This window comes from Centroberyx affinis, unplaced genomic scaffold (genome assembly GCF_046629955.1).
Source record: "Centroberyx affinis isolate AG114_WGS23_722 - 3 ecotype Tasmania unplaced genomic scaffold, CSIRO-AGI_Caff_v1 ptg004204l_1, whole genome shotgun sequence".
Lineage (NCBI taxonomy): Eukaryota > Metazoa > Chordata > Actinopteri > Beryciformes > Berycidae > Centroberyx > Centroberyx affinis.
This window is the reverse complement of record NW_027281952.1, coordinates 915,828-941,449: the sequence shown is the minus strand read 5'-3', so window position 1 is coordinate 941,449 and position 25,622 is coordinate 915,828. Positions and strand designations below refer to the sequence as shown.

The 25,622-nt window shown below is 45.8% G+C and overlaps 1 protein-coding gene across 2 annotated transcripts; it reads left to right on the top strand.

The window, feature by feature from the left end:
• Window positions 1–2,221: 2,221 nt before the first annotated feature.
• On the top strand, window positions 2,222–24,958 carry chd8 (chromodomain helicase DNA binding protein 8). 2 transcript variants are annotated; one of them, XM_071542939.1, is made up of 40 exons: window positions 2,222–2,272; window positions 3,107–3,192; window positions 3,443–4,455; window positions 4,641–4,973; window positions 5,624–5,737; window positions 5,854–6,356; window positions 6,524–6,635; window positions 7,756–7,977; window positions 8,109–8,177; window positions 8,281–8,336; window positions 8,430–8,547; window positions 8,784–8,867; window positions 9,119–9,256; window positions 9,387–9,508; window positions 10,076–10,319; window positions 10,518–10,694; window positions 11,349–11,492; window positions 11,685–11,783; window positions 11,931–12,090; window positions 13,841–14,051; window positions 14,210–14,405; window positions 14,778–14,948; window positions 15,095–15,385; window positions 15,519–15,739; window positions 16,101–16,303; window positions 16,423–16,579; window positions 16,675–16,764; window positions 16,894–16,997; window positions 17,153–17,276; window positions 18,028–18,103; window positions 18,235–18,506; window positions 18,846–19,078; window positions 20,368–21,036; window positions 21,131–21,234; window positions 21,348–21,569; window positions 21,864–21,959; window positions 22,076–22,189; window positions 22,391–22,495; window positions 22,599–22,703; window positions 23,747–24,958. In XM_071542939.1, the coding sequence occupies exons 3-40, from the start codon at window positions 3,544–3,546 to the stop codon at window positions 24,104–24,106; spliced, it is 7,731 nt and encodes a 2,576-aa protein (XP_071399040.1). In that variant the 5' UTR covers window positions 2,222–2,272; window positions 3,107–3,192; window positions 3,443–3,543; the 3' UTR covers window positions 24,107–24,958. The 2 variants fall into 2 exon arrangements, with proteins under 2 accessions (XP_071399040.1, XP_071399039.1); XM_071542938.1 differs by having other exon boundaries at window positions 21,128–21,234.
• Window positions 24,959–25,622: the final 664 nt, after the last annotated feature.

The window sequence follows — 25,622 nt, the reverse complement described above, 5'->3', positions numbered from 1 at the left end:
AATGTGGGCTTAGGTGCAATGACTAAGTAAGAGCCCGTATCTTTGTTTTTGTTTTTGTCTTATTTCAGTTCAAAATGTTTGAAATACCGCTGTGTCTGTCCTACATGGCATCCTGTCTCGCTTACAAACTTTTTTGTTCCACTGTGTCTTGTGACTGATGCTCCTCTATTTGCCTGTTAGTCCCCTGCAACAAATGTACATTTAAAAGGAGATTTATATCAAGAACAAAATATTAAAATAAATACAGATAACAATTTGCCTCTGTATGTTGCTTTAATAAGTGTACAGAAATGCATAGCATGGCCACACTGGTAAAAATGTCTATATTAACAAGTGATTAGTCTCAAAAATTTGTTTTCCTTCAAAGAAGTGAGAACATCTGCCAGTGGGTTGAGATAATTTCTTGGGTTTCCAATGCAGTTTCACCTCTTTCTTTGGAAAAAAGTGACAATATCTCAAAATAAAGCAGAACACTAGTATCAAGATATCATTTGATATCAATTGAGTTGATTTGATTGAATGTTACACTAAAAACCAGGGAAATTATCTCACCCCATTATCACATTTTATTTTATTTTTTTTAAATTATTTTAAGATTAGACTAAAAGATGGATTTTTTTTATAGTGCAACTGCAGATCCCTCATCAGTGCATTCAGCATTCTTTTTCTAAACTCAAGCTCATTTGGAAACAAGTAAGTTTACACTCTAATATGTTATGGGTTTGACAGTTTTATCTGCTTATGCAATATTTCCCCCCATGGTATTCTACCCAGTGCCATGGCAGCTGTTAGTAAATATAGCTCTCGCCAGCAGAGTTGGCGCGGACCGGGCAGACACCAGCATGGGGCAGAGTATAAGTGTGGTGAATAGCGGATACTCCTCACAGGGCTGCAGACAGATGGAGGCTTTGGCGAGCGAGCAGGCACATCTCTGCAGGGCTGCCATGGATAAAGTGTGGTGTGCTGTCACATCCAGTCACTTACGCTTCCCTGGTTCATGACCACCATCTCTCTCTCTCTCTCTCTCTCTCTCTCTCTCTGTCTCACACACACACACACACTCTCTCTCTCTCTCTCTCTCTCTCTCTCTCACACACACACACTCTCTCTCTCTCTCTCTCTCTCTCTCACACACACACACACACACACACACAACATTTTTATGGTTTAGGACAGTCCAAAAATCATTAATGAAAATAGGGAACCAAGACTCTAATCCATGGAGTCATATTAATGTAGACTGAGGCAGCTTCATTGATAATAGATTGAGGATTTTGTGATTTTGTGGATATATTTCTCTCAACATTTATATCTATGAGCTTTAGTTCCACAAGTATAAAATGTAGGATTTACCCAATGGACAGAAATAATACCCTTTTTATATATTTGACACTTTAATTATCTTTGAAGCTGTAAATCTGAGATCAGGAAGTGGGAAAAGGTGTTGAAGTATTGAAAAAATAAGAAAAAAACAGCACACCCTTTAAAGATTTGATTTTTTCCCCCCTTTGCTTGAAATAAAAATGGTAAATAAGAATACAAAACTGCTAAAATGACTAATAGTCACACTTCATTGTCTGCTCCCACCTACTAGAGGGCAGCAAAACCCTGGTCAGACACCAGTGAGGAGACATGATGTTGATCAGTAAGTCATTAGGCCTGATAGCCCACTAAAAGCACAAAAGCCATCAGACTAGTACCTAATGGAAAGCTGATAATTTCTTTGTATCTCAGAATATACCTCTGAATGTAGATTAGTTAGTCTGGGCACGAGGCCGGGGTGTGTATTTTTAGTAACGGCTATGCCACAAGATGTCTCCATTCATTTATTGGTATGGGCTCTGTGTAATAAAATGCTGGAAAAACCGACGGGTCAGATAATAGGCGGCATATGATTCACAGGTATTAGGATATGCACTGCGTCATCCATCAGAGATGAACAAAACACGTCTATTCCCTCCATTCAGTTTGATCGCTCAGCCAAACGATCCCAGCTAGGCCGCATTTATTGTTTTCTCAACCTAACTATGCCCATTTTGTCACATCCCGCCCAGAATCGGTCTTATAATATGAGGGAAAGCTCCTTTGGCCAATGAAATCGTAGTGTGCTGCCGGCTCGCTGAAATGTGGACCAATCATATTGGGACGGCATTCGAGGGGCACGCTTTCTACGCTTTCTCTGGCAGGAATGTTAGTTCCTGCTCTTCGCTGGCCGTTTCCTGTAATCATACAGTGTTGTGAGACGGAGAAAGCCATGTGTGTCGATGCAAAGGTAAATTTAGCACCCCGAAATTATAACTGAGAGACTTAGGGCAGTGGATGGGATGGTTATTTGCAGGTATTTTTGCTGAAAAATAGACGTAGACCAACCCAAACAGTATTGCGGCCTAACCCGTGTCTGAACGTTGACGGGCAATGGTTATTGTGGCACGTTGCTTTGGTTTGGTCCGGTTTGTTGATGAGATTGAAGGAGTCCAGTTGACTGAATGGTTGGTAGTAAATGACAGAGAAGCTAGTTATCGACTGAAAACATCCCATCTTTTGTGTTTACTAGCCCAATTACATGTTTCTGACGCCGTAGAGGCTTTTATAATAGGCATTTATTGCTAGCAGTACAAGCTAATGCTAGCTGTCGGGTTTGTGAGAAAGACTGCAATATGACCAGAGAGGGAAGCATCTAACGTTTCCAGCATCAGTATCATCCTTGTCCGACTTCACTACCAACTGTTTCCATTCATTGGATGTTCTCAAAGTGATCTAGCTTTATATGTGAATACTGAAATACCTGTTTAATTCAAGTAAAACGTCCACATCACATTTGATAGCTTTTCTGGACAAGCTGCCCATGAGTGATCACATATCCAGCTACAATAAATTGTTAAGTTATCTGGTGTCAGCTCTTTTTTTTACGGAGAGTTAGGTGCCACTTAAACAATATTTGCTGGCTGCTAAACAAGTTGGTGTGACACACATAGTCATAGGAGTTTTGGACGGTAATTATTTTTTTCACAGCTCCTTCTAGGAGATAACTAGGTCTGTAAGTGGATTTCTGTCTGTGTCAAAGTTGTTGGTGATTTAGTAAGCTAAACGTGTTTATGTGTTTTAGGAACAAAACTTCAAGGAATGACGCTGTGCATGGACATCCCATACAGAGAAGAAAAGTAGGAGCTGAAAAGGAGACAAAGACAAAAGGTATACAGGATTGGCTTGTAGGACCCTCTTTCCTAAGCCTCTCTCTGCTCCTTGCTATTCTCTTTACACCATCTTAGGCATCCTAGTATTGCCCATGGGGTGATGCAGACCACATTTAAGTTGGTCAAAGGTCAGAAACAGGCCATGTCCTATTTGGTAAGCAGTATAGCGTTTGGTTAAATTATAAATGGACTTAATTTATATAGTTGTGCTTAATTTTCTTCTGTGTTTCTCCTCTGTATATATACAGTTTTTTGCTTGAACGTTGAGAAGAACTGGACACGGATTGTTTAGCTTTCATCTCGGAGTGTCTGGAAGGTTGTGCCCGTCTCCCTGTGTGGAGGGGGCAAGATGGCAGATCCCATCATGGACCTCTTTGAGGACACACCTCTGTTCAACCTGGACGCCCTACCGGACGACTCATTCTCTCAGGGCTCCTCGGACCCTGTGGAGGAGGCGCTCAAGCTGGCCCTGGGCCAGGTGGACCCGCCTGCCGACCCCGAGCCCACCCCAGAGCTCACAGTCACCGCAGGCCTTGGTGTACCTGTAGCAGTCCCCACCATCCCAGACCCTGTCCCAGTTCAAGTCACCATACAGCAGCCCACCCAAGTGGCCCCCCCTCAGACTGTTTCCATAGCTGCAGCTCCCGCTGTGCCCGCAGCCCCCGACCCTGTTGAGACTGTACCTCAGGTCCAGGCCCAGACCACCATCTCTGTCGCCAGCAACACCAGTGGGGCCACCACTGGCACTGTCCTACTGGGCTCACCACTAACAGTCTCCAACTCCCCAGCCACCACCACCACACAGCAGCTCACACAGATTACTCACCAGCTCACTCCCCAGCAGTTAGCTGCCATCACCCAGCAGGCCGGAGGTAAAATCGTCATTCTCAAAGGCCCCCAGGGTCAAGCCCAAGTGCTGCAGACTGTTTCAGGAGCCACAGGCTCGCCCGGTGGAAAGGTCATCCGTGTGTTGTCTGGCACTCCTCTGAGACCTGGCATGTCCATATTGCCTGGGGGAACAGTTTTGAACCAGGCCAGCCAAGCTCAAGTCAAGGTGGGTGCTGCCGGGGTGCAGAGGCTGGTGCAGTCTCCCAACGGGCCAGTCAAACAGGTTCTACTGACCTCCATGCCCCAGCAGGTGCAGCAGACGCAGAGCCAGCCGGTTCAAGTCCAGATCCAGCCCCAAGGCCAGACTACACAGATCCAGATCCAGCCCCAGGCTCAGGTGCAGCTCCAGACAGCCATGCAGTCCCAGACACAGGTCAGCACCACCTCTCCTGCCACTACGGTTAGACCACAAGGGGTCACCCTGACGGTTGTACCACAGCAGGTGTGGTTCAGCTCGGAGTGGTTCTATGGTTTACCGTCGGGGCCGTAGCTGAGTTTCATAGATTTAAGGCAGTCTAAGCCATCATAATGAATCTCTTACCGTGTGTCTGATTCTAGGGTGGCGAGGCTAAGCGGATCACCCTGGTCCTCCAGCAGCCCACGCAGCCTGGCTCTGCTGTGGCCCACGGTCAGACTGTCACAGTGGCAGCTGGTACAGCCCAGCAGCAGGTCACACAGGTCCAGCAGGTTCAGACAGGAGGCCAACAGCAGCAGCAAGGCCAGCCCAGGCTAGTGCTGGGCCAGCTCCCCGGAGGCAAACTGGTGCTCCAGGGAGGCCAGCTAGCAGCCCTCACCCAGGCCCGGGCTGCCGGCCAGGCTGGAGGGCAGCCCAAAGTGCTCACCATTCAGCTGCAGGTGCAACAGCAGCCCAACCAACAAGGAGGAGTTAAGGTAAGGAAGAAGTGTGTTAGTTTGGGATTACCTGTTTGCACATCAGGGGTTTTCCTACATTGAAATGTGGCAGCCCCCTTGATTTTTCTGCTTAAGACAAATAACTCAATCAAGCGCAATTTTTTACTGAACTTTGATTTTATGCATCTGTTTATTCTGTAATGATACGAGTTAATGTATGAATTCAGTCAAAGTCATTGCTGGGTTCAGTAGACACATCCTCCAAATATTCTTCGACCTAACCTGTGTTTTCTAGGGCCCAGATGAGATTTTGCATTCGGGGACATTGTGAATTACATCAATCTGGAAAAATATTATTTACAGTTATTGTGAAATTATCCTCAGATTATCACAGCATCATTCATCAACGCATAATAATACCTTTTGGATGTGCTTGTGTTTATTACATTTCATACTGCCATGTTTGCAACCACCTTAAAATCCTGTCAGATTCCCACATCACATGGAAGCTGTTCTTTGATTGTGTGATATGTAACCAGACATTGTAAGATCTAAAAGTCTGTAAGAGTCTGGCTTAAAACACCCTGTTCTGTTAAGATCCTCTTGTAATCCCCTTTGTTTTTGATCAAACATGGTTATTTTCAAAGAAGAATGTGATGTGACCTGTCTTTCTCTCTGTGCTCTTACAGTACCAGTTGGTTTCAGGAACCGGCAACACCGGCAGCCCGCAGGTGGTCCAGATCTCCCAGGGCCAAGGAGGACAGAGAGTCGCTGTGCCGCTCAAAATGCTGCTGCAGCCACAGGTAGACCTCCAGAAGTGTACTGATATTTTCTGTACCTTAGGGTCACACTTGAACTCTTATAAAGTCTTAACAGAAACTCCGGAAGCACCTTTTTAACACTCTCCACCATTTCCCAGACAAGCGTGGCGACCTCGGCCGGTGGCACGGTCTCTGTGGTGAAGGTCATCAACACCTCGACCGCCGGCTCCTCCACCACCACCACCACCGCCTCCCAGGCCATCCGCATCACCAAGGCCGGCGGCGAGCCCGTCACCGTGCGCCGCGTGGAGACCCTGTGCAAGCAGGAGAAGGCGAACCGCATCGTGGCCGAAGCCATAGCCCGGGCCAAGGCGCGCGGCGAGAAGAACCTCCCCAGAGTGCTGAACCAGGATGAGCTTCCCGCCAACCAGGCCTCCGCAGAGATGGGGGGCACTGTGACGGTGGTGACCACCACTAAGAAAAAGACCAGCGGAGGAGGGAGCAAGAAGAAAAGTCCTGTAGCCGGAGGAGCAGTGGCCAAAAGTGGAGGTGGGGCCGACAAGAAGAGCAAGGCGAAGGTGGCAGGAGGAGCAGCCGGAGGTGCTGGTGGCACAGGGATGCCTGGGACCGGGAACAAGAGTAAAAGCAAGACCAAGACAAAGTAAGTTCATGTGCAGGAAAAAATGGGAGAGAGGGAATAATTTAGATGTGACTCATTTTCAGTATGTCTGGAAACTTAGCCTCGTGGAATGCAATATTAATTACTGTCCTTTTGCTCTCCTTTTCTTATTTTTTCATCTTTATTCTCCCCCTCCATGCCTCCACCAGCACCATTACTCTAGTTGGAGCAAAGAAAAGAAAGAGAAATGTGTCCTCAGACCACTCTGATGGAGAACTGAGCCCTGCCTCGCCCGCCGCTCTGGAGGAGGACATGACTACGGTACACACACACACACACACACACACTCACATAAACAAGGTCAGCACATTTAGGGCTGGGCAATATAGCCAAAAATGTTATAACCATAACATTCATATCAGTTGATGAAAGATAGAGACAGAGATAGAGATAGAAAGATAGACAAAGATAGAAGTCTGTCTGCTAAAGTCTACTCTTTGCTCCTCAGTGAAAGCTGAAGAAACCAGAAGGTTAATTGTATTTTTTCTTTATTGTGAAAACATGTCAAACCTAAGTTTTGTTGCAAAGCCGTACTTCATTGTCGACTGTGCTAATTGGCAGCATTTCTTAACAGTCCACTGGCATTTGTGATGTCTGTGGCTCTTCTTTTGTTTTTGTTTTTTTATTGTGGGGGGATGGTTCTTTTACAGCACTGTGCTGGACATTGCTCATACTATGGTTTGCTGCTGAGAAGTAATTCCCCAAACTAAAAGTAGGTCTGCACAGGATTCTTACTCCACCGTTTACTGAACTACAGAGTAGTTCACTAGTTCTTGGGGGTCGACTGCCAGCATTTATATGGGACTGCAATCGTTTACATTCTGCGTGCTGTAAGGGGTGATAGTGTCTCAAATGATGGAACGGGTTCATAGTGATAGCTGACTTAGTTGGCGCAGATCTTTAACACAATTTACAATGTCCGCTTCTGTTTCTTGTCTGACTTTTATGTATCAAAAATATTTTCACACAGCCGAAGTTGAACGATCTTTGTTATCGTTGGTCTTCCTCATTTGAGCTAAGGTTGAGTGGAGTAGCTTTGTCTTTGTCTTTTCTGTGTCTTTCTTTGGTGTCGCTTTCACTTTCATTGTGAAGGACATTGATCGTCTTCCTTGCTAGCCTACTAAACATTAGAAACCAAAGCTGTAGCATGTGGTGCTGTGGTGGGTGTGTACCTCTTACTGTGCAGCCTCACCACATAACAACAATTGGCTGTTTGTGTGCCAGTTGTTGGCTTGCTGTCATGGCCTGGAAAAAGAAAGTGTCAACTTTTATCTAACATTTTTAATATTTATATTGAGAAAAAATTTATTAGACAGTCATCATTATTGTTTTGTAGCCCAGCCCTAAGCACACATAACTTAAACCAATCTCTTTTGGCCAGAAGAGGCGCTCCAATCGGGTGGTGAAGAGGAAGAAGTACACAGAGGACCTGGACATCAAGATAACGGACGACGAGGACGAGCAGGAAGACGTAGATGTTACTACGACCGCGGCGGCCGTGGCCTCCATCAGCGGGGGCACAGCGGCGCAGCTTATGGGAGAGCAGCTAAAACAAGAAATGGAACTGGATGGAGACGGACAGCCCAGCATGCAGTTCTTTGTGGTGAGCGTGGGAAATTACTGTAGCATAGCAATTTATTTTTTTGTGGTGAGAGTGAGGGAAGGGTTCTCATGGTTGTCATACTACACAGGACCAGCTTAGGGTAGTTTAACAGTCTTTTTTTATGTTTACAGGAAAACCCCAGTGAAGAAGATGCTGCGATTGTAGACAAAGTTCTGTCCATGAGGTTAACCAAGAAGGAAGTAAGTTTATTCCATTTCGTATATGTACATTTCTTTAAATTCTCCCATTTGATAGTGTATGTCATAGCCTAAAAAAAACCTGTTCTCCTCTCGCAATTCCAAGATACCTACGGGCCAGTACATCAACGTCGAGGAATTCTTCGTAAAATACAAGAACTAGTAAGTCCCAGTGCTGGCCTCTCAAAGTCACTGAGCCTTTGTTGAGAAAACATCCAGATGAGTGAAAACTCTTCCTCCCTCTCTTCCTCTCAGTTCTTACCTGCACTGTGAGTGGGCCAGTCTGGAGCAGCTGGAGAGAGATAAGAGGATCCATCAAAAGATCAAGAGGTTCAAGACCAAGCAGGCGCAGATGAGGCACATCTTCCAGGAGGTGAGAGGGGCGGGTGTATGATGACGTAATGCTGAAGCATTTCATAGACCCTAACCCACAGACTATAGCTCTGTGATTTTAAAATTGTTTCTTTTGCCCTCGAATTGATAAAGGCTATAATCTTGGTTTTCACAGAGCCATCTCCATGGTATTTCTGTTTTTGTTAGTACACTTGCTTTACCTAGTTGCAAATAGCCTTGTTTTTCTAGTGTCTCTGACCCTGTGTTTGTCTCCAGGACGAGGAGCCGTTCAACCCGGACTACGTGGAGGTGGACAGGATCCTGGATGTGTCCCACAGCGTGGACAAGGACAACGGAGAGGTAAGAGCCCAAGAACACCAAGCCTCATGAGGATTTCACATTAAAGCTGGACAATACTGCTCTACTGTTGGTCTCTTAGCTGTGTTGCTGGAGCTCTTTTCACTAGCTATCTTGTGCTGGTTTGCTCCTCAAACGCAGGACACCTATCTTCATTCACGATGGAGCAATGTTTACAGTTATTTACTTGAACTGTGTAGCATTTAAAAAAAAATATATATATATATTCTCTGGCTCTGTGTCCCCTCCCCCAGCCGGTTGTCTACTACCTGATAAAGTGGTGCTCTCTGCCTTATGAAGACGCTACTTGGGAGCTGAAGGAGGACGTGGACGAGGGCAAGGTCGAAGAGTTCCTCAAGATCCACAACCGGCAACCTCGCCTTAAGAGAACGGTGAGCGGCCAAGAGGGAATAGCCGCAGTGTAAAGGAGAACTATAGGTTAAACCTGTTAGGAGCCTGTGTGTGACCACTCAGTTTCTTTCTTTCTCGTTAATTTTGCATTCTCTCTCTCCTCTCCCTCAGTCAAGGCCCCAATCCAGTGCATGGAAGAAGTTGGAGGAGTCCAGAGAGTACAAGAGTGGCAACACCCTCAGAGAGTACCAGCTGGAAGGAGTCAACTGGCTGCTCTTCAACTGGTACAACAGGTATTTATGACACACATCCACATGCTTAATAAGTGCTATAATCTCCTGTGGCCACGTGCGCTCTGAAGCTCTCAGACTATCATGACACATGTATGCTACTAGCTCAAATAGCCTAATGATGGCTGTAGGAGATTTTTGACTTGGGTACAAATGCATCAACTGCTAACGCCATGTTCTGTGGCTCCATAGAAAGGAGCACTAACATAGATAAAATCCCTTTGGAGATCAAAATTTTACACAGTGATGCACTTGCATCGTAGCATTTGGTAAGTAGGTACTAAAAATGTAACGTCTAATGTGTTGGACAATGGAGCATTTGTTCCTGCAAAAGAAAATTATTGTTTGTAATAGTAAAAAATAATGCTTGTTTGACTCGTCAGTGTGTGCATGTAAGTGGAAGTGTAGAAATGATGTTTTAGACCTCAAGAATTTACAATAATGTAATGTAAAAATTACAGGACCTTCCCCAGTAAAGCAAATCTATTTTGATTGCTGCTTGAGATTGATTCTGTCAGGTGGAGCGGTTTTATGGCTTCACAAGTCAAACTTCTGTCGCTCGTCCCTCAGGCAGAACTGCATCCTGGCGGACGAGATGGGTCTGGGGAAGACCATCCAGTCCATCTCGCTGCTGTCAGAGGTGTTTGCCGCCGGCGTGCAGGGCCCCTTCCTGGTCATCGCTCCTCTCTCCACCATCACCAACTGGGAGAGGGAGTTCTCCACCTGGACCCACATGAACGCCATCGTCTACCACGGCAGCCTGGCCAGCCGACAGATGATCCAGCAGTACGAGATGTACTGCAAGGATGACAAGGTGGGGTGTTTAGAGTGTGCAGACATGTTTAACTTTACCATTGCATCTCATTTACGTACACAGGCGTCCCTGTGTGTGCGTGCACGATTATGGCAGTTATTATGACCTATAAATAAATGAACAGGCTATGTGGGATTATTTGGATGTCTGTCTTGCTTCACAGTACTCAAAATGAAAATTGGCATTCTGTCTTTTTAGGAGCATCTGATCCCAGGTGCGTACAAGTTCGACGCCCTTATCACAACCTTTGAGATGGTGTTGTCCGACTGCCCGGAGCTGAGGGAGATCTCCTGGCGCTGTGTGATCATTGACGAGGCTCACCGCCTCAAGAATCGCAACTGCAAGCTGTTGGACAGCCTCAAGATGCTGGACTTGGTGAGTGGTCCACAGCTAACTGCAGATTTTAGAGGCAGCGGTCATATGTGCAGTGTCTAATCGGTCAGCTCCTTTAACAGTCTTCATATGTTTTAAATGGAATTATTTAAATTCAAGTCTTTAAGAGATCTTAAGTATGATTAAATGTTGTGTTTGACTCTGAAATATGGTTAGAGAGAGCTTAAAAAGATACTTTTTCTTGGTGCACTAATTGTCTAATTCTAACCCTAAGAAATCAGGTTTCACAGATGCATACTTTGATTTTTTTTACTTTTCAGATTAATTTTTGTGGTTTAATTTTATTATAATTGGCACTAAAAGGATTTAAAAAAAATACTTAATTTGAACTCTCCTTTCCCCCCGCTTTCATTACCTGTCTGTTGTGCCCTTTTGCTTCCACTCCTTCCTCTTTTCCTCCTCTACCTGTTATATTCTCATATTCTCTTTCCTCTCCTTTTTCCCTCTTCTGGTTCTCTTCATCGCTCTCCTCCTATCTCTTTCCTCTGCATCCCTGTATTGTCTCCCTCTGCATTACTTCTCCTCTTTTGCTTTATTCCTCCTCTGCCTGTTGTTCTGTCCCCCCCCCCTTCCTCTACTGCCTCTCCCCCTCTGTCCATCCCTCCCCTCCTGCCTGTGTTGTGTGGATTTTCCCAGGAACACAAGGTGTTGTTGACAGGCACGCCTCTCCAGAACACTGTGGAGGAACTCTTCAGTCTGCTTCATTTCCTGGAGCCCGCCCAGTTCCCCTCTGAGACGGAGTTCCTCAGAGACTTCGGAGACCTCAAAACAGAGGAACAGGTGCAAAATATGCACTCATGTTGGCAGTCACACGCACACACACTATCACATTCACACACTCACACACGCCCACTCTCCCATTTTCTGTCTCTGTTTCTGTGTCACATCTACATGTCTGCTCTCTGGCGTATCTGCATATTTTACCGGATGTGTTCAGCGCTCCCTAAACAAATCCCTTTCTCTCTCCCTCAGGTCCAGAAACTGCAGGCGATCTTGAAACCCATGATGTTACGAAGGCTCAAAGAGGATGTGGAGAAGAACTTGGCACCCAAACAGGAGACCATCATCGAGGTAAGAGCGTCCATTAGCGCAAATTGTAGCCGAGGTCTTTCACATGAAGAAGACGGGCATTACGATTACTGCTTCATAGAAAGACTGGAAGAGTAAATTGGTCTGTGAGATTATACATTTATTATAAAAACCTGTCCTCCCTTCCAGGTTGAGCTGACAGATGTCCAGAAGAAATACTACCGGGCCATCCTGGAGAGGAACTTCAGCTTCCTCAGCGTAGGAGCCAACAGTAACAGCAACGTCCCCAACCTGCTAAACACTATGATGGAGCTGCGCAAGTGCTGCAACCACCCCTACCTCATCAATGGTACTGCACCTCAACATTAACTTTGCCTTTGATATTGCTGCCTCTACCATGTCCAACCCATTACCTTGTACTGTTCCAGCTAGGGCTGGGCAATATATCAATATTATATCGATATCGTGATATGAGACTAGATATCATCTTTTGGATATCGTAATATCGTGATATGGCATAAGTGTTGTCTTTTCCTGGTTTTAAAGGCTGCATTACAGTAAAGTGATGTAATTTTCTGAACTTACCAGACTGTTCTTATTATTTGCCTTTACCCACGTAGTCATTATATTCACATTACTGATGATTATTTATCAAAACACTCATTGTGTAAATATTTTTGGGAAAGCACCAATAGTCATCCCTACAATATTGTCACAGTATCGATATCGAGGTATTTGGTCAAAAATATTGTGATATTTGATTTTGTCCATATCGCTCAGCCCTAGTTCCAGCTAATTTACTTTCTGAGTATTGCAGTAGTAACGTTATTGCATGGTGTGAAATCACCAGATATCTCTTTTTAACTGAGAATGATTGTAATGTTGCAACCACCTTAAAAGAACATTCCCTAATTGATTATTAACCCCCCTGGGGACCCACAGTTAAGCCTGCTGAGTGAGATGAAACCAACAAAAACCCTGCTTGTTTTGCCAAGCAGTTGGCTCTCCAGGTGTGAGCTGGAATCTCTTGAAAGTCTACGGTTCCCAGAAGGAGTTGCGCTGTGGTCTTGAGCAAAGGGCGCGACTGTAGAGTTGGGAAACAAATCAGATTGACTGGGTTGAAAAGTTTGCGTAACTGAAGCGGTGTAATGATTACATCTTGTGGTTGTAAGCATGCCAGCCTATTGCATTGTACCTGACTGTAACAGTCACACTCTGGCCCACCCCCCTCCCCCCAGTTGATAGCCCCATGCTCAAGCTAGACTGTGCATTTGCATAGACTTCAGGCTCAAGGGGCAGAGATGGAGAAGGTTGGTGAAAGCCCTCCTCCTTTCTCCCTCTTTCTGTCTTTCAAACTTGAAACTTGGAACAAAATTCAATGTTCCTGTTTTGGATTCACATGGAAAATGTTTTTCAATCAAGTATCTTTCAACAATACTATTTAGTGGCACTTTGCAGACTGAGCGTATAGTTAATCAAAGGTGGAATTCATTTATTGGACTGCATTTATATAGCGCTTTTATCCAAAGCGCTTTACAATGCCTACATTCACCCATTCACACACACATTCATACACCGATGGCGGCAAGCTACCACGCAGGGTGCTGGCGCAACCATCGGGAGCAATTTGGGGTTCAGTATCTTGCCCAAGGACACTTCGACATGCGGACTGGAGGAGCCGGGGATCGAACCACCGACCAAATCCAGAGTTTCTACAGTCATGGAATACCAGGAATAGTCAGGGCCATTGTAATAGTGTGCAAATTTGTTCAGAGACTTTTCTGCTTTTAGAAGAAATAACAATTCAAACAAAGTTTCTGATTACATGTTGTAGTTTTAGCTAGGCAAAAAGCCCTGGGGCTGTTCATTTAACAATCAGTGAGCTGTTCAGTTAACAATGTACATTTGACCCAACAGGCTGATATATAGTGGTCATGGAAATGATGCTTTGTGTCAAGGAGAAGTCATGGGTTTTGATGATCAGATATGCATTGGAATCCTGTTGACCAACACGGGTTATTAAACCCACGCTGTCCTATGACACGCAGCTCAGAAATGCTGGATAGTGCAATAAAATGATTTCTGTCTCTCTCGTCCAGGCGCGGAGGAGAAGATAGTAGCAGAGCTGCGGGAGGTGTACGACCCGCTGGCCCCTGACTTCCATTTACAGGCCCTAATCCGGTCGGCAGGCAAGCTGGTGCTACTGGACAAGCTGCTTCCACGCCTTAAGGCTGGCGGCCACAAAGTGCTCATCTTCTCCCAGATGGTGCGCTGCTTAGACATCCTGGAGGACTACCTCATCAACAAGAGGTATGAGAGTCAACACTAGCATTGTGTTTTTATATTTAAAATAGTAGTTTGTCATAGATAGATATGCTAATTGAAGGCTTTTAGTCTGTATAGATGGAGTATTACCTGAATGTTATGTAGACTTAATATGATGAATGAATATATGCTGTTTTGTCCAGATACCTTTATGAGCGCATTGATGGCAGAGTGCGTGGGAACCTACGTCAGGCTGCCATCGACCGCTTCAGTAAGCCTGACTCAGACCGCTTTGTCTTCCTGCTGTGCACCCGTGCTGGAGGTCTGGGTATTAACCTCACCGCTGCTGACACCTGTGTCATATTTGACTCTGACTGGAACCCTCAAAATGACCTGCAGGTACAGTGCTTTACCGTGCTGTCTGGTGTAAAATTAATTTCACTGAGACTGCAGGCTGATGTGAACTCCAAACCATCTTGACATCAAGAGACATGTAGAGACATACACACAACTTTGCCCCATAGTCAAGAGTGTGGATCATTCAGTAATTTCCATGCAACAGCTTTTGATTAGTATGTGGTTTCTGTGTTGACAAACTCATTATATTATAAATTATATTATTAAACTCATTATATTATAAATATAGATATATATTTTTACATTTTATAGCTCCAAACCAACATTTAGAACTCAACATTTCTTTCCTTACCTTTTAATCTCACCACTTTGCTTTTTCTGCATATCACCCTCTCTGTTTTTCCCCTCTCCCAGGCCCAGGCACGGTGCCATCGTATCGGCCAGTCTAAGGCGGTCAAGGTGTACCGTCTGATCACCAGGAACTCCTATGAGAGGGAGATGCTGGACAAAGCAAGTCTCAAGCTTGGCCTGGACCGTGCCGTCCTGCAGAGCATGAGTGGCAACAAAGAGAGCAACGTCAATGGGGTAAGAGAACCTTCTGATCATAAACTGCCAGGTTATGTTTTAGGTTGGTCATTTACGAAGCATCTTGTTTGTGTCTTAGCAAAATTGTAGTTTCCTTAACCCAATTTGGAACACTTGTAAATGGATTTCCATGTCTCCTTCAATAGATCCAGCAGTTCTCCAAGAAGGAGATTGAGGACCTGCTGAGGAAGGGCGCCTACGCTGCCATCATGGACGAGAATGACGAGGGCAGTCGCTTCTGCGAGGAGGACATCGACCAGATCCTGCAGCGCAGGGCGACCACCATCACCATAGAGAGCGAGGGCAAGGGCTCCACCTTTTCCAAGGCCAGCTTCGTGGCCTCCGAGAACCGCAATGACATCGCGCTGGACGACCCCGAGTTCTGGCAGAAGTGGGCCAAGAAGGCTGACATCGACTTTGACTCCATCAACCGAAAGGTAATCATGATGTGTACAAAAACCCATAGTGTTCTTTGTGAGGAAAAGTCGAGGAAGTTGAGGATTTTTTTATATATATTGGAGCTTAGAACAATTCTTGATTGACATAAAGCCAACTCCTCCCTCCCAACAGAACACCTTGGTGATTGACACTCCCAGAGTACGCAAGCAGACCCGTCAGTACTCTAGTTTGCGAGGCGAAGGCGGCGAACTCTCCGACCTAGAGAGCGACGACGAGTATCCACCCGCCAATTCAAGACAGTCCCGCGCCTCCCGGCGCTCCGAGCGCCACAGCGGAGGCGGGTACGGTCGCACAGACTGCTTCAGGGTGGAGAAACACCTGCTTGTCTACGGGTAGGTGGACCTTGCTAATACGGAGTTGCACCCCCAGTCCATGTGTCGATTATCTCAAGGCTTAAAGATGTGTTTTTTTATCCTGTCTCCTCCCCTCATGATTGAAGTGGATTTAATGGATGAAATCAATATGGGATCATATCTTTGATCTGAATTCAGCTGCTCTGTCTATTTCACGGAGAGAGCGAGTGTTTCTAATGTTGTGTACCCTAGTAATATTTTGTAAATCAAATGGTAATTTGTTGTAAGATAGTGATTCAAGTTTTATTAAGTATCATTTTGTCAAGAGAGAATTCACTTTTCTGTTGACCCTCTTCACTCTTCTACTTTCCTTTCTTTCCCTCTTCCTCTCCTCCTCCAGGTGGGGTCGCTGGAGGGACATCCTGTCCCACGCCAGGTGTAAGCGGCGTCTGGGCGAACGCGACGTGGAGACGATCTGCCGCGTCATCCTGGTCTTCTGCCTGCTGCACTACCGCGGAGATGAGAACATCAAGAGCTTCATCTGGGAGCTCATCACGCCGCCGGAGAACGGCCGCGAGCCCCAAACACTACTCAACCACTCTGGTAGGGAGAGACACGCTCACATACACCGTTTGAACTGTAGTTGCATGGGAAAACTGTAAGCTCTCATTGTAAATGAATGGGAAAATAATTTTTAATGATATTTTCTTTTCTCCACCCAGGCCTGTCCATCCCTGTGCCACGAGGCAGGAAGGGGAAGAGAGTAAAGGCCCAGAGTACTTTTGATGTGCAGAAGGTGGAGTGGATCCGCAAGTACAACCCTGACACCCTGCTGCTCGACGACAGCTACCGCAAACACCTCAAGCACCAGTGCAACAAGTCAGTGTACCCCCACAGCTGCGTGTGTGTGTGTGCACATCTGCATGCATTTTCACCCGTGTTTCAACCTTAACACCTCTCCTGTCCCCCTCTAGGGTGTTGCTGAGGGTGCGTATGCTCTACTACCTGAAACAGGAGGTCATTGGGGAACATGCAGAACCCGTCCTGAGAGGAGCTGACATCAGGTATCAAATGCAGCCCGTTCTACATAAAACCAAGCGCACACAAACTCTTACACTCTTGATCTCTCGTTCACATAGAAGTTCACTGTCATACACCTGCACACAATGATATATGTGTCCTGTTTTTTTTAGGGATGTTGATATCTGGATGCCTGAGATGGAGCAACAGGAGGTGCCATCAGGGTGGTGGGACACGGAGGCCGACCGCTCCCTGCTTGTTGGAGTATTCAAACATGGTGCGTCTCCTTTATGTGTGCTCATAACATTTATGCGAAGAGGAGAGCTTGTCTTTGTAGCACTGGGAGCAGTTACAGGTTCAGTTCCTTGCTCAGTGGTGTTTTGGTGGTGATGTTGTATTATGTAACAGCCTTGCATGTATCTCTCTGACCAGGCTACGAGATGTACACCACCATGCGTGCTGATCCCTGCCTAAGCTTCCTGGAGCGAGCTGGTCGGCCTGACGACAAAGCCATCGATGCCGAGCAGCACACTGGCGATCCTGAGCTGGGAGACGAGTGAGTGATGCTGGCTAACAGTGCTAGTCATAGCTTATTCAGGGTTTCCTCTGTTTTCATTAACCAGTGGTGCTACTCCACAGCAAGAAAATTCCCACCACTACTAGAGGAAATGTGACATTAAAACCCTGCAGAGCTGTAGCCTTCACTATAAGCCATAACTACTTCCTAGAATTACAGAGGTAACACTGTTACTGACTGAGCAGCCATTAGCTTATTGATTGTTTTCCTCATTTCTAAAACAAGGTGTTTAGAGCTAGTGTTTTAGTGTTTTAAATTGAGAGCTTTGAATAGATCTTAAAATGTTACGAGGACACTGGAGCCACAGCAGCGCGCTACTTGCTCATATCCACCAATCTTAAGTAGGTCTGAATTGGAAAGGGACAGGGTGTCTGCAGGTTGTGAAAATGTCGTAAAATGTTTTAAATCATATTATCTAAAGTCAAGATATAAAAAGTCTTGAATACAAGCTTTTTAAGTCTTAAATTCAGTTTATAAATACTGCGGCTTATTGATGTGTTTTTCCAGTGAGAAATCAGCCCAATCACCCAGACTTTTTTGTAACAAGTTTACAGTTTGAATTTTTACATTTATTTCATTTGCAAAATTTGTATTTCTTTCCAACTGGAATGAAACGGATCTCAAAAAGTCAAAACTTAAACTTCATGAAACATGAAGCAGACAGGGATTATGGCCTGTTTCTGGACACATTTCACCTGCTTGATGGTGCTTTATTGTTTGTGTTGTGCAGAGCTGACTATGATAAGTACTCAGAGGATCCGGAGTTCAAGCCCGCGTCGAGACACACCAAAGATCTTTACGAGGAGGTGAGACTCTGAGCCATCATGTGGTTCTGTCAGCACTAGAACATTTATTTACGTGGACTTGCATGAATATTGCTGTAACTATTACACTGGCAGCCTCTGTTTGACCCTGTTGTCTCCTCGCTGTCCTCCAGCCTGACTCTATGAACATGGACGACGAGATCTCTGTGGAAGACAAGGTGGGTCCGGTGGTCACCGAGAGCGCCTCCAGCCAGAGCGGAGTGTGCGACTGGCCCACCAGCTCGTCGCTCACGGCCCGGATGCGGCGGCTGATCACGGCCTACCAGCGCAGCTACAGGCAGGAGCAGCTGAAGATTGAAGCCGAGGCAAAGGGCGACCGCAGGCGCCGGCGGTGCGAACAGGCCAGCAAGCTGAAGGAGATCGCCCGGCAGGAGCGCCAACAGAGGTACCCGAGTATTACATTGTGCTGGCAGGGCTCCCCACAGGATTAACTTTGTTTATTTGGTCAAGGCTTTTCCTATTGTAAGTGTGCTCAAAATAATGTTGGCTTTTATCTGAAAATATAGTCTATTAATACTCTCATTCCTCACACCGTTCTGTTTTGCATGCCAGCTATGAATTTTTCACATCAAATTTGTTTGATTATTTTGACTGTTTCTTTCTTTTTTTTTTCTTCATGCCATGAGGGACAATCATGGACAAATATTGTTTGCTTTAGGGAGCACAGCTTCAAGATAATAAAAAATGCCTCACCCCACTTGTCGTCCTTCTCTCTCTGCCCTAGGTGGACGCGTAGGGAGGAGTGCGACTTCTACCGCGTGGTGTCAACTTTCGGTGTGGAGAAGATGAAGCAGGAGCTGGGTCTTCCTGAGAACGAAGAGCCTGACTTCGACTGGAACCGCTTCCGTACTTTTGCCCGTCTGGACAAGAAAACTGATGAGAGCCTGAGCCGGTACTTCCGCTCCTTCGTCGCCATGTGCCGGAGGGTTTGCCACCTGCGTCCAGCTCGAGGGGAAGGTGAGCACTGCTGCACACGTTGGCAACATAGTGCCGAGACATTATATGCATGTTGAGTTGGTTGCTTGCCAGCGATTACTAGGGTTGGCTGTTGATCTTCAATGGGGTTTCACACTATTCATTCATACCATGTAGTTATTGGGTTTGCTGAAAGCTTGCACACTATTCTCTCTTAACTACATCTACATCCTTTCTGCTAAAGCAGGGTTCCCACGCGTCCTGGAAAACCTGGAAATTTAGAGACTAGTTTTCCAGTCATGGAAACACCTGGAAATTGATTAAAATGACCAAATATCCTGGAAATAATCTATGTTGTCCTGGAAAATTTTTATTGTATTTTAGCCCCTCACTCAGATCGCCTACATGTCAGTGGTCATCTGTTTGACAAAAGTGAATTTAACTTAAACTGAAATTAAGATTTTATTCATCTACATCAATACAGCTATAGGTTACTAGGGGTGCATGTAACAACCCATTACAATACCACCTGTTAAACAATGCTTTGACAATAACACACACCTTACAGTGTACATTATGGTGTGATTTACTACTTTATCACATTTTGAAATTGTTACAGAGGTAGAACATAGTCAATCACGTCTAACAAAAAGAGGAAGCCAGACGACCTTATTGTACAGTTAGCAGTGATGGGTGTAGCCGTCACCCATAATGAACCCGAGACACTTCATCATGAACCCTGCATCATTAAAAAAGGAGGAATAAAACTGGGGTTAAATGTATCAATACTAGGCCTACCGGTAAATTATATGACCATTTGTGAGCAAGTGCTGTCCTGTATTGTCAAGAAAAACTCCTGGAAAATGTCCTGGAAAGGTCCTGGAAAATGATTTCTTTAAAAGAGTGGGAACCCTGTAAAGACTCTATTCCAAGTTTACAATGTTCAGGTACTTTAGAGAATGTGCAGTTGACTTCAGTTTTTTCATACTCTTTATACGTACATTCACACTAATCCTCTTTTTTGTAGAAAAAACACTGCTGTCATTGCATTATGTGCTGATGGAAATGGATAAAGTGATGGGTTCCATGGCGCACACTTTGTCTCCATAACAACAAGCTGCAGTATCTGGCACTATTAGCCAATAGTACTTATGTTCAAGTCTGAAATACTTATCAGTAACTCCCACAACACAGCCGTTGCATTGTGGCCTTGCAGCTGCTCCCCATTCACTTGAATGAAGGCAGTTTAAAAAAAGCAGAATAGTGTGAACATGACCTAAGTGGGTTTACAGGCAGATGGTTGTAATTGTCTTCGCTCTCTTCCTCTCTAGATCCATCAGAGCTTTCCCAGACCCTGGCCCCCATAACCGAGGAGCGCGCCTCCCGTACCCTCTACCGCATTAGCCTCTTGCGTCGCCTCCGTGAGCGCGTCCTACCCCACCCCTCCCTGGAGGAGCGTCTGCCCCAGGCCCTGCCCAGCTCGGAGCTGCCCGCTTGGTGGAGCATGCCGGACCACGACCGCCAGCTGATGCTGGGCGCCGCGCTGCACGGCGTCAGCCGCACTGAGCTCTCCATCTTCGCAGACCCGCAGTTCACCTTCGCTCAGGCTCGCCAGGAGTTCCTCCAGAACCAGCAGGCCCCGCCCCTTCCTCCGCCCCAGCCGCAGTCCGTCATGCCCCTCGGTCAACCGAAGACCGAGGAGGAGGGGCCCAGTGTGAAGGAGGAGGGACTTGAGGAGGACTCCCGTCTGCTGGCAGGTGAAATCAATCCAGAGCTCCAGAGCACGCCGCTGAGTCACCACGACGGCAAGGCGCGAGCGAGGGGCTGGAGCTTCAAGAGGGGCAGAGGGAGGGGCCCCAGATCCTCAGGAGGAGCAAGGAAGGAAGGTAGAGGAGAAGGAGGGTCTGATTCTGATTCTGATTCTGACTCTGGCTCGTCTTCCTCCGAGCGATCGGGCAGCACTGACGAGAGTGGAGAGAGTGATGCAGAGGGGGAGGGAGGTAAGTTGGTAGTCTAAGAAAAAAAAATGCTCAATACTGTAAGAAAACACTGAAAATTCAACCAATCTTTTTTTTATTTTGTTTCTCTTAGCAGGCATGAAGATGTGTGACGGGGATGAAGAAAATAGTTTGCTCTCCATGACTACATCTCAAGATGGCCTACCACCCCCTGATCCTCTCAGAGTGGACTGGCCCAAGGTAATGTACAGCTGGTGCAACTATGAGGCTAGTTTTTTTGAGGAGTAGTATGTAATACAAAGCCAATGTCATGTGTTGATTCTCTCATGGTCAATTCTCTCTCTTCATCTCAGGACCGCGTGCTGATCAACCGTCTGGACAGCTTGTGTACACTGGTGCTGAGTGGCCAGTGGCCGTCAGGGCGGCGCTACGTGTCTGACGCTCAGCTCAACCCGGGCTCCGAGCTGGGGGCGGACGAGCTGGCCTACACCAGGCTGATGCGTAAACCCAACAGCACGCCCGGCGGCCCCGGAGCCGAAGGAGAGGACGGAGAGTTCACCGTCAAACTCCTCAAGGTGAGAATGTGGTGGAGAATGAAATTAAATGTCAGTGTTATAGAATCCTTACCAAAACTGATACTTGGGGTAAAACACACTTGCATATGCCATGAGTTTGAATAAAATATACTGACTTATCTTTAGCTAATATTGGCTAATAATATCAGTTCACCTGTCAGTCTAAATCTATGGGGCCCTAGTGCAAGGTAGACCAAAATGCAGAAATCATTTTATAGGCAGGATGAGGTGTGGCTGTGATGCGTAGTTCATCATGGCTAAATTAGAGGCCCCCTCTGTCTCTTACCCTGCCAGGAGGAGGGGCTGAAGCTGACCTTCTCTAAGCAGGCCCTGATGCCCAACGGGTCAGGGGGAGAGAGCAGCAGCCGCAAGAGGCGCAAGGACCAAGAGGTACATGCGTCAGGTTTACGTGTGTTCCGCTATAGTACAGGCAGAGTCACACACACACTCAAAACCGCGCTTGGTTTAGGTCGCTAATCTTTATCCGACGTCTGTCTCTCTCTTAGTTGTCAGACCCAGACGGAGTCCACGACCCGATGGAGCGCACCCCTCGACGCAGGGACCCACCCACCTGGCTGAAGGAGAACCCTGACTATGAGGTGGAGGGAGACATGCTGGAGGTAAATTCACAGCAGGACACCATCGGTTACTGAGTAACACCAACTATTGGGTCAAAGTAATCTGAATTTAAATTACTGTGGTTCATGAGCAAACTTTTGTCTGAGGTAGACAGAGAAACTAAGTGGGGCTGTATAATTATATTAATTTGAGCTATGTCAATTGCTGAGTTCCTTTTTCCCATCATGTCTCCTCCTCCCCAGCTTCTTGTGAACAGGAGCAAGAGGAAGAGGAGGAGGAGGAGGGCAGACAAAGCCCTGACAGGCAGTGAGAAGGTCAAGCTCATTCACATGAGGACAGGAAAGAAGGTGAGACATGAGTGCACTGTATGCAACTCTCTCTATTGGACTTGTTGACTGTGTGGTATTTCTTGCTGGGGGTTATGAACATCCAAATGTTTCCCCTCTATAGGTTGGAGCTGCCTTCTGTCCTATGCTGCAAGACCTGAGGGAGTATCTGGAGGAGAATCCGGATCACGCTGTAGCACCCGACTGGTCTGAAACTGTCCGCAATTCTGTACGTGCTGAAGCCATTATGATTTACTACAAGACCTTTCTGTGCAGTGCTGATCATAAAAATGACTAGTTCTTACATTTTATGCATTCTGTGCATTTTGTAAGAATGAAAAGGGGGTTGCGTGACATGTACTTTGTTTCCATATCGAGTAGCTGCCACAATTACTAAACAATGTTTAGGTCCAACACTCAAACACAGCCATGTGCTCCATACTCTTTATAATCTGAGTAAAACTACTACAGACTTTTCTACTGATACTTTCTCCATTTTCTATTGGTTGTTGTTAACTGTCATCTACCTGCACAGTGAGGAACAGCGCTTCTTCTTCATTGTATTTGATTAACTCACAAAAAAAAAATTAGAAAGCGCTGTACTTTGCTTAAAAAGAAGTCAATTACAGCACTTTTTGAATCAAGTACAGATTCTGTACAGTCCCACAGTGTGCTGGTGGCAATGACATATTGACCTTATGAATAATCAGTTTATTTGAATGTGATATCAGCTCATAGTTGATCAGCTGCTTTAATCTGTTATATAGAGAATACAGTTACATTATGCTACTTTGCTTGCTAGTTAATGTTGGCAACTCAACCTACATCAAACATAGCTTATAGCATATTGTATATGCACATACATGGAAGCACTGCTCATACAACAATATTACTTATTATGAAATGCCAGAATAGGTGTTGTCTTAAAATCGTAAAAAATATATGTTGTTGTAAAATCCTAAAATATTTCTCTCAGTTCTCCCATTGTTTGATGTCATCCAAATTAATTTACATATTCTTGAGGATTGTGGAAGTTGTGTGAAAAATCAGCTAAAATGGGAAGATTAAGTTTGTAACATTTTCACAATAATTCAACTTTTACTTCCTTTTTTTATAGATACTGCATATTTGAGTACAGACATGGTTTGTAGAAAATTATTTTAACTGTACCATGGGGTGGGAAAAAGTGGACTAGTGTGAACACGCTCTTGGTCGTCTGATTTACTTTCCCCTCAGTGGACGTTCTAATATAAGGATCCATTCTCCTCACAGGGTTTCCTGCCCGAGAGTCTCTTCCACCGGCTGCTGTCCGAGCACTCGGACATCCCCAAGAAAGGCCGGCGCCGCCACCATCACCATCACCACCACCACACTCCCGAGCCCGCCCCGGAAGACCCCCTCCTGGGTGCGGTTGAAGAGGAGACCCTGGTCTCCGACGGTGCCTACATGATGGACGAGGAGGACCTGGAGAGCTCCCACCACTTCCTCACCAGTCCGGACTTTGACGTTAAAATGGAGGGCGGCGACAGCCTGTCCCAAGGCGGCTATGACAGCTCGGATCAAGAAGCCCTGCTGGACGATGTCATCATAGCACAGAAGGACTCCGACTCCTCGTCTAGCTCGGAGGATTGACTGACCAACCACCCCCCACCCCCCACCCCGTCTGACTTGGTCCCCTTCTCAAAAACGAATCATGTTATTCCTCATCATTTATTTTTATCATATGTATCAAATTATGGATGAATGTGTTTTTTTTGTTGCTATTTTTATTCATTATGTAGGGATTTTTTTTCCAGGAAAGGAGCACATTTGCACCCATTTGTTTTCATTTCCATCATTCAGAATTATGTTCCACCCTTCTCCCCGCCATCATCATCCCTTTCGCGCGCAACCTCCGACACAGTGGCAAAAAGCCGAGCTCTCTCGCGTTTCACGACGACTCCTCTTCCTCCAAACCTCCGAATTCCCATTGCATTCCCAGCCGTGACCAAAAGGGGACCCCTGCTGTACAGATGACCCTTTTCTTATCCAAGAACCTCAATGCTGGTCCTCTAGTGCTACACGAAACTGGACGAGCGGACACGCGTACTGAGCAGAATCCAGATCCCACAATTCCCCCCCCCTGAGTCTGATCTCCTTTGGCCACGTCTTCTGTGTCCAGACGAGTCGATGAACTGCAACGGGGTCCGACGTGTGGATGAACTTTTTTTGTTTTCACTATAGGGGAGGGGTGGGAATTGAGAGGGAGGGAGAGGGGAAGGGGTGTATTAGTTACTGAAGCAGTGCTAGGAGGATGGGTGTATTGTACAATGTAGAGCTGGTCAGTTGTGTGCTATGGTGCAAAGATGACAGCTATGAGTAACTATTCTTGTTTTATGACCTGACTGTATCTGTGATATGAATAACAGCAATCTACAGTGAAAACAAGTGCGTCGCCTAGTCCCTGTGTATTTTTGTGGCATTCTCTTTTATTAAGCAGAAGCAATAAGGAAGTTTTGCTGTTTGTATATGAGGTTGGGTATGTCTGTGTTTCTAAACTACATTTGACTCCACTGACATACTAATTACCACCATGTTGAGGATGAGGCTGCAGAAGAGCTGAAATGGTTCATCTATTAAACAGTTCCATATAAAGTTAAACGGTTACATATAAAATCCACTGATGGTAGTAGTCCACATACACTCTACTTTAAGCAGACATGGGGAAGTGATGTGTACTATATATAAAAAAGAAATGTTACTGTGTTCAACCTGGAATTAAACTAATGTGCAGTGAAGGTTTTTCAGGAATTTATAGATTTAGCAACTAGTACTAAGTAATTTAAATTAAAGTTAAGCTTAAATTTCAGTCATGTATTATTGGCCGCTGGTTAGCGAGTGACGTTATTTCCCGAGATAAAGGAACCCGGAAGCAGTTTTCTTTTAAAGTAATATTTTATAGATGGATTCAGAGTTGACAGTATTGATTCAAAGCCTGTTGATAGAAGTGGATTGATGTAGCTAACTAGCCTACTGACGATGGAGGTAAGACAGACTGAGTAAATAACACTGTCCGCGCAGCGCGACCATGTTATCTCTTGACATTATTGTAAGCAGGCAGACTTTGAATCTGTCGCCTCGAGCCTGGTTTGTTTTACCACAGCTTGTT

Excerpts from the sequence above, each read along its gene's own strand:
- chd8 (XM_071542938.1), top strand. The coding sequence starts at position 3,544 with ATGGCAGATCCCATCATGGACCTCTTTGAGGACACACCTCTGTTCAAC. Across the intron at positions 15,740-16,100 it reads AAACACCTGCTTGTCTACGG|GTGGGGTCGCTGGAGGGACA; the intron begins GTAGGTGGACCT and ends CTCCTCCTCCAG. Across the intron at positions 19,079-20,367 it reads GCGTCCAGCTCGAGGGGAAG|ATCCATCAGAGCTTTCCCAG; the intron begins GTGAGCACTGCT and ends CTTCCTCTCTAG.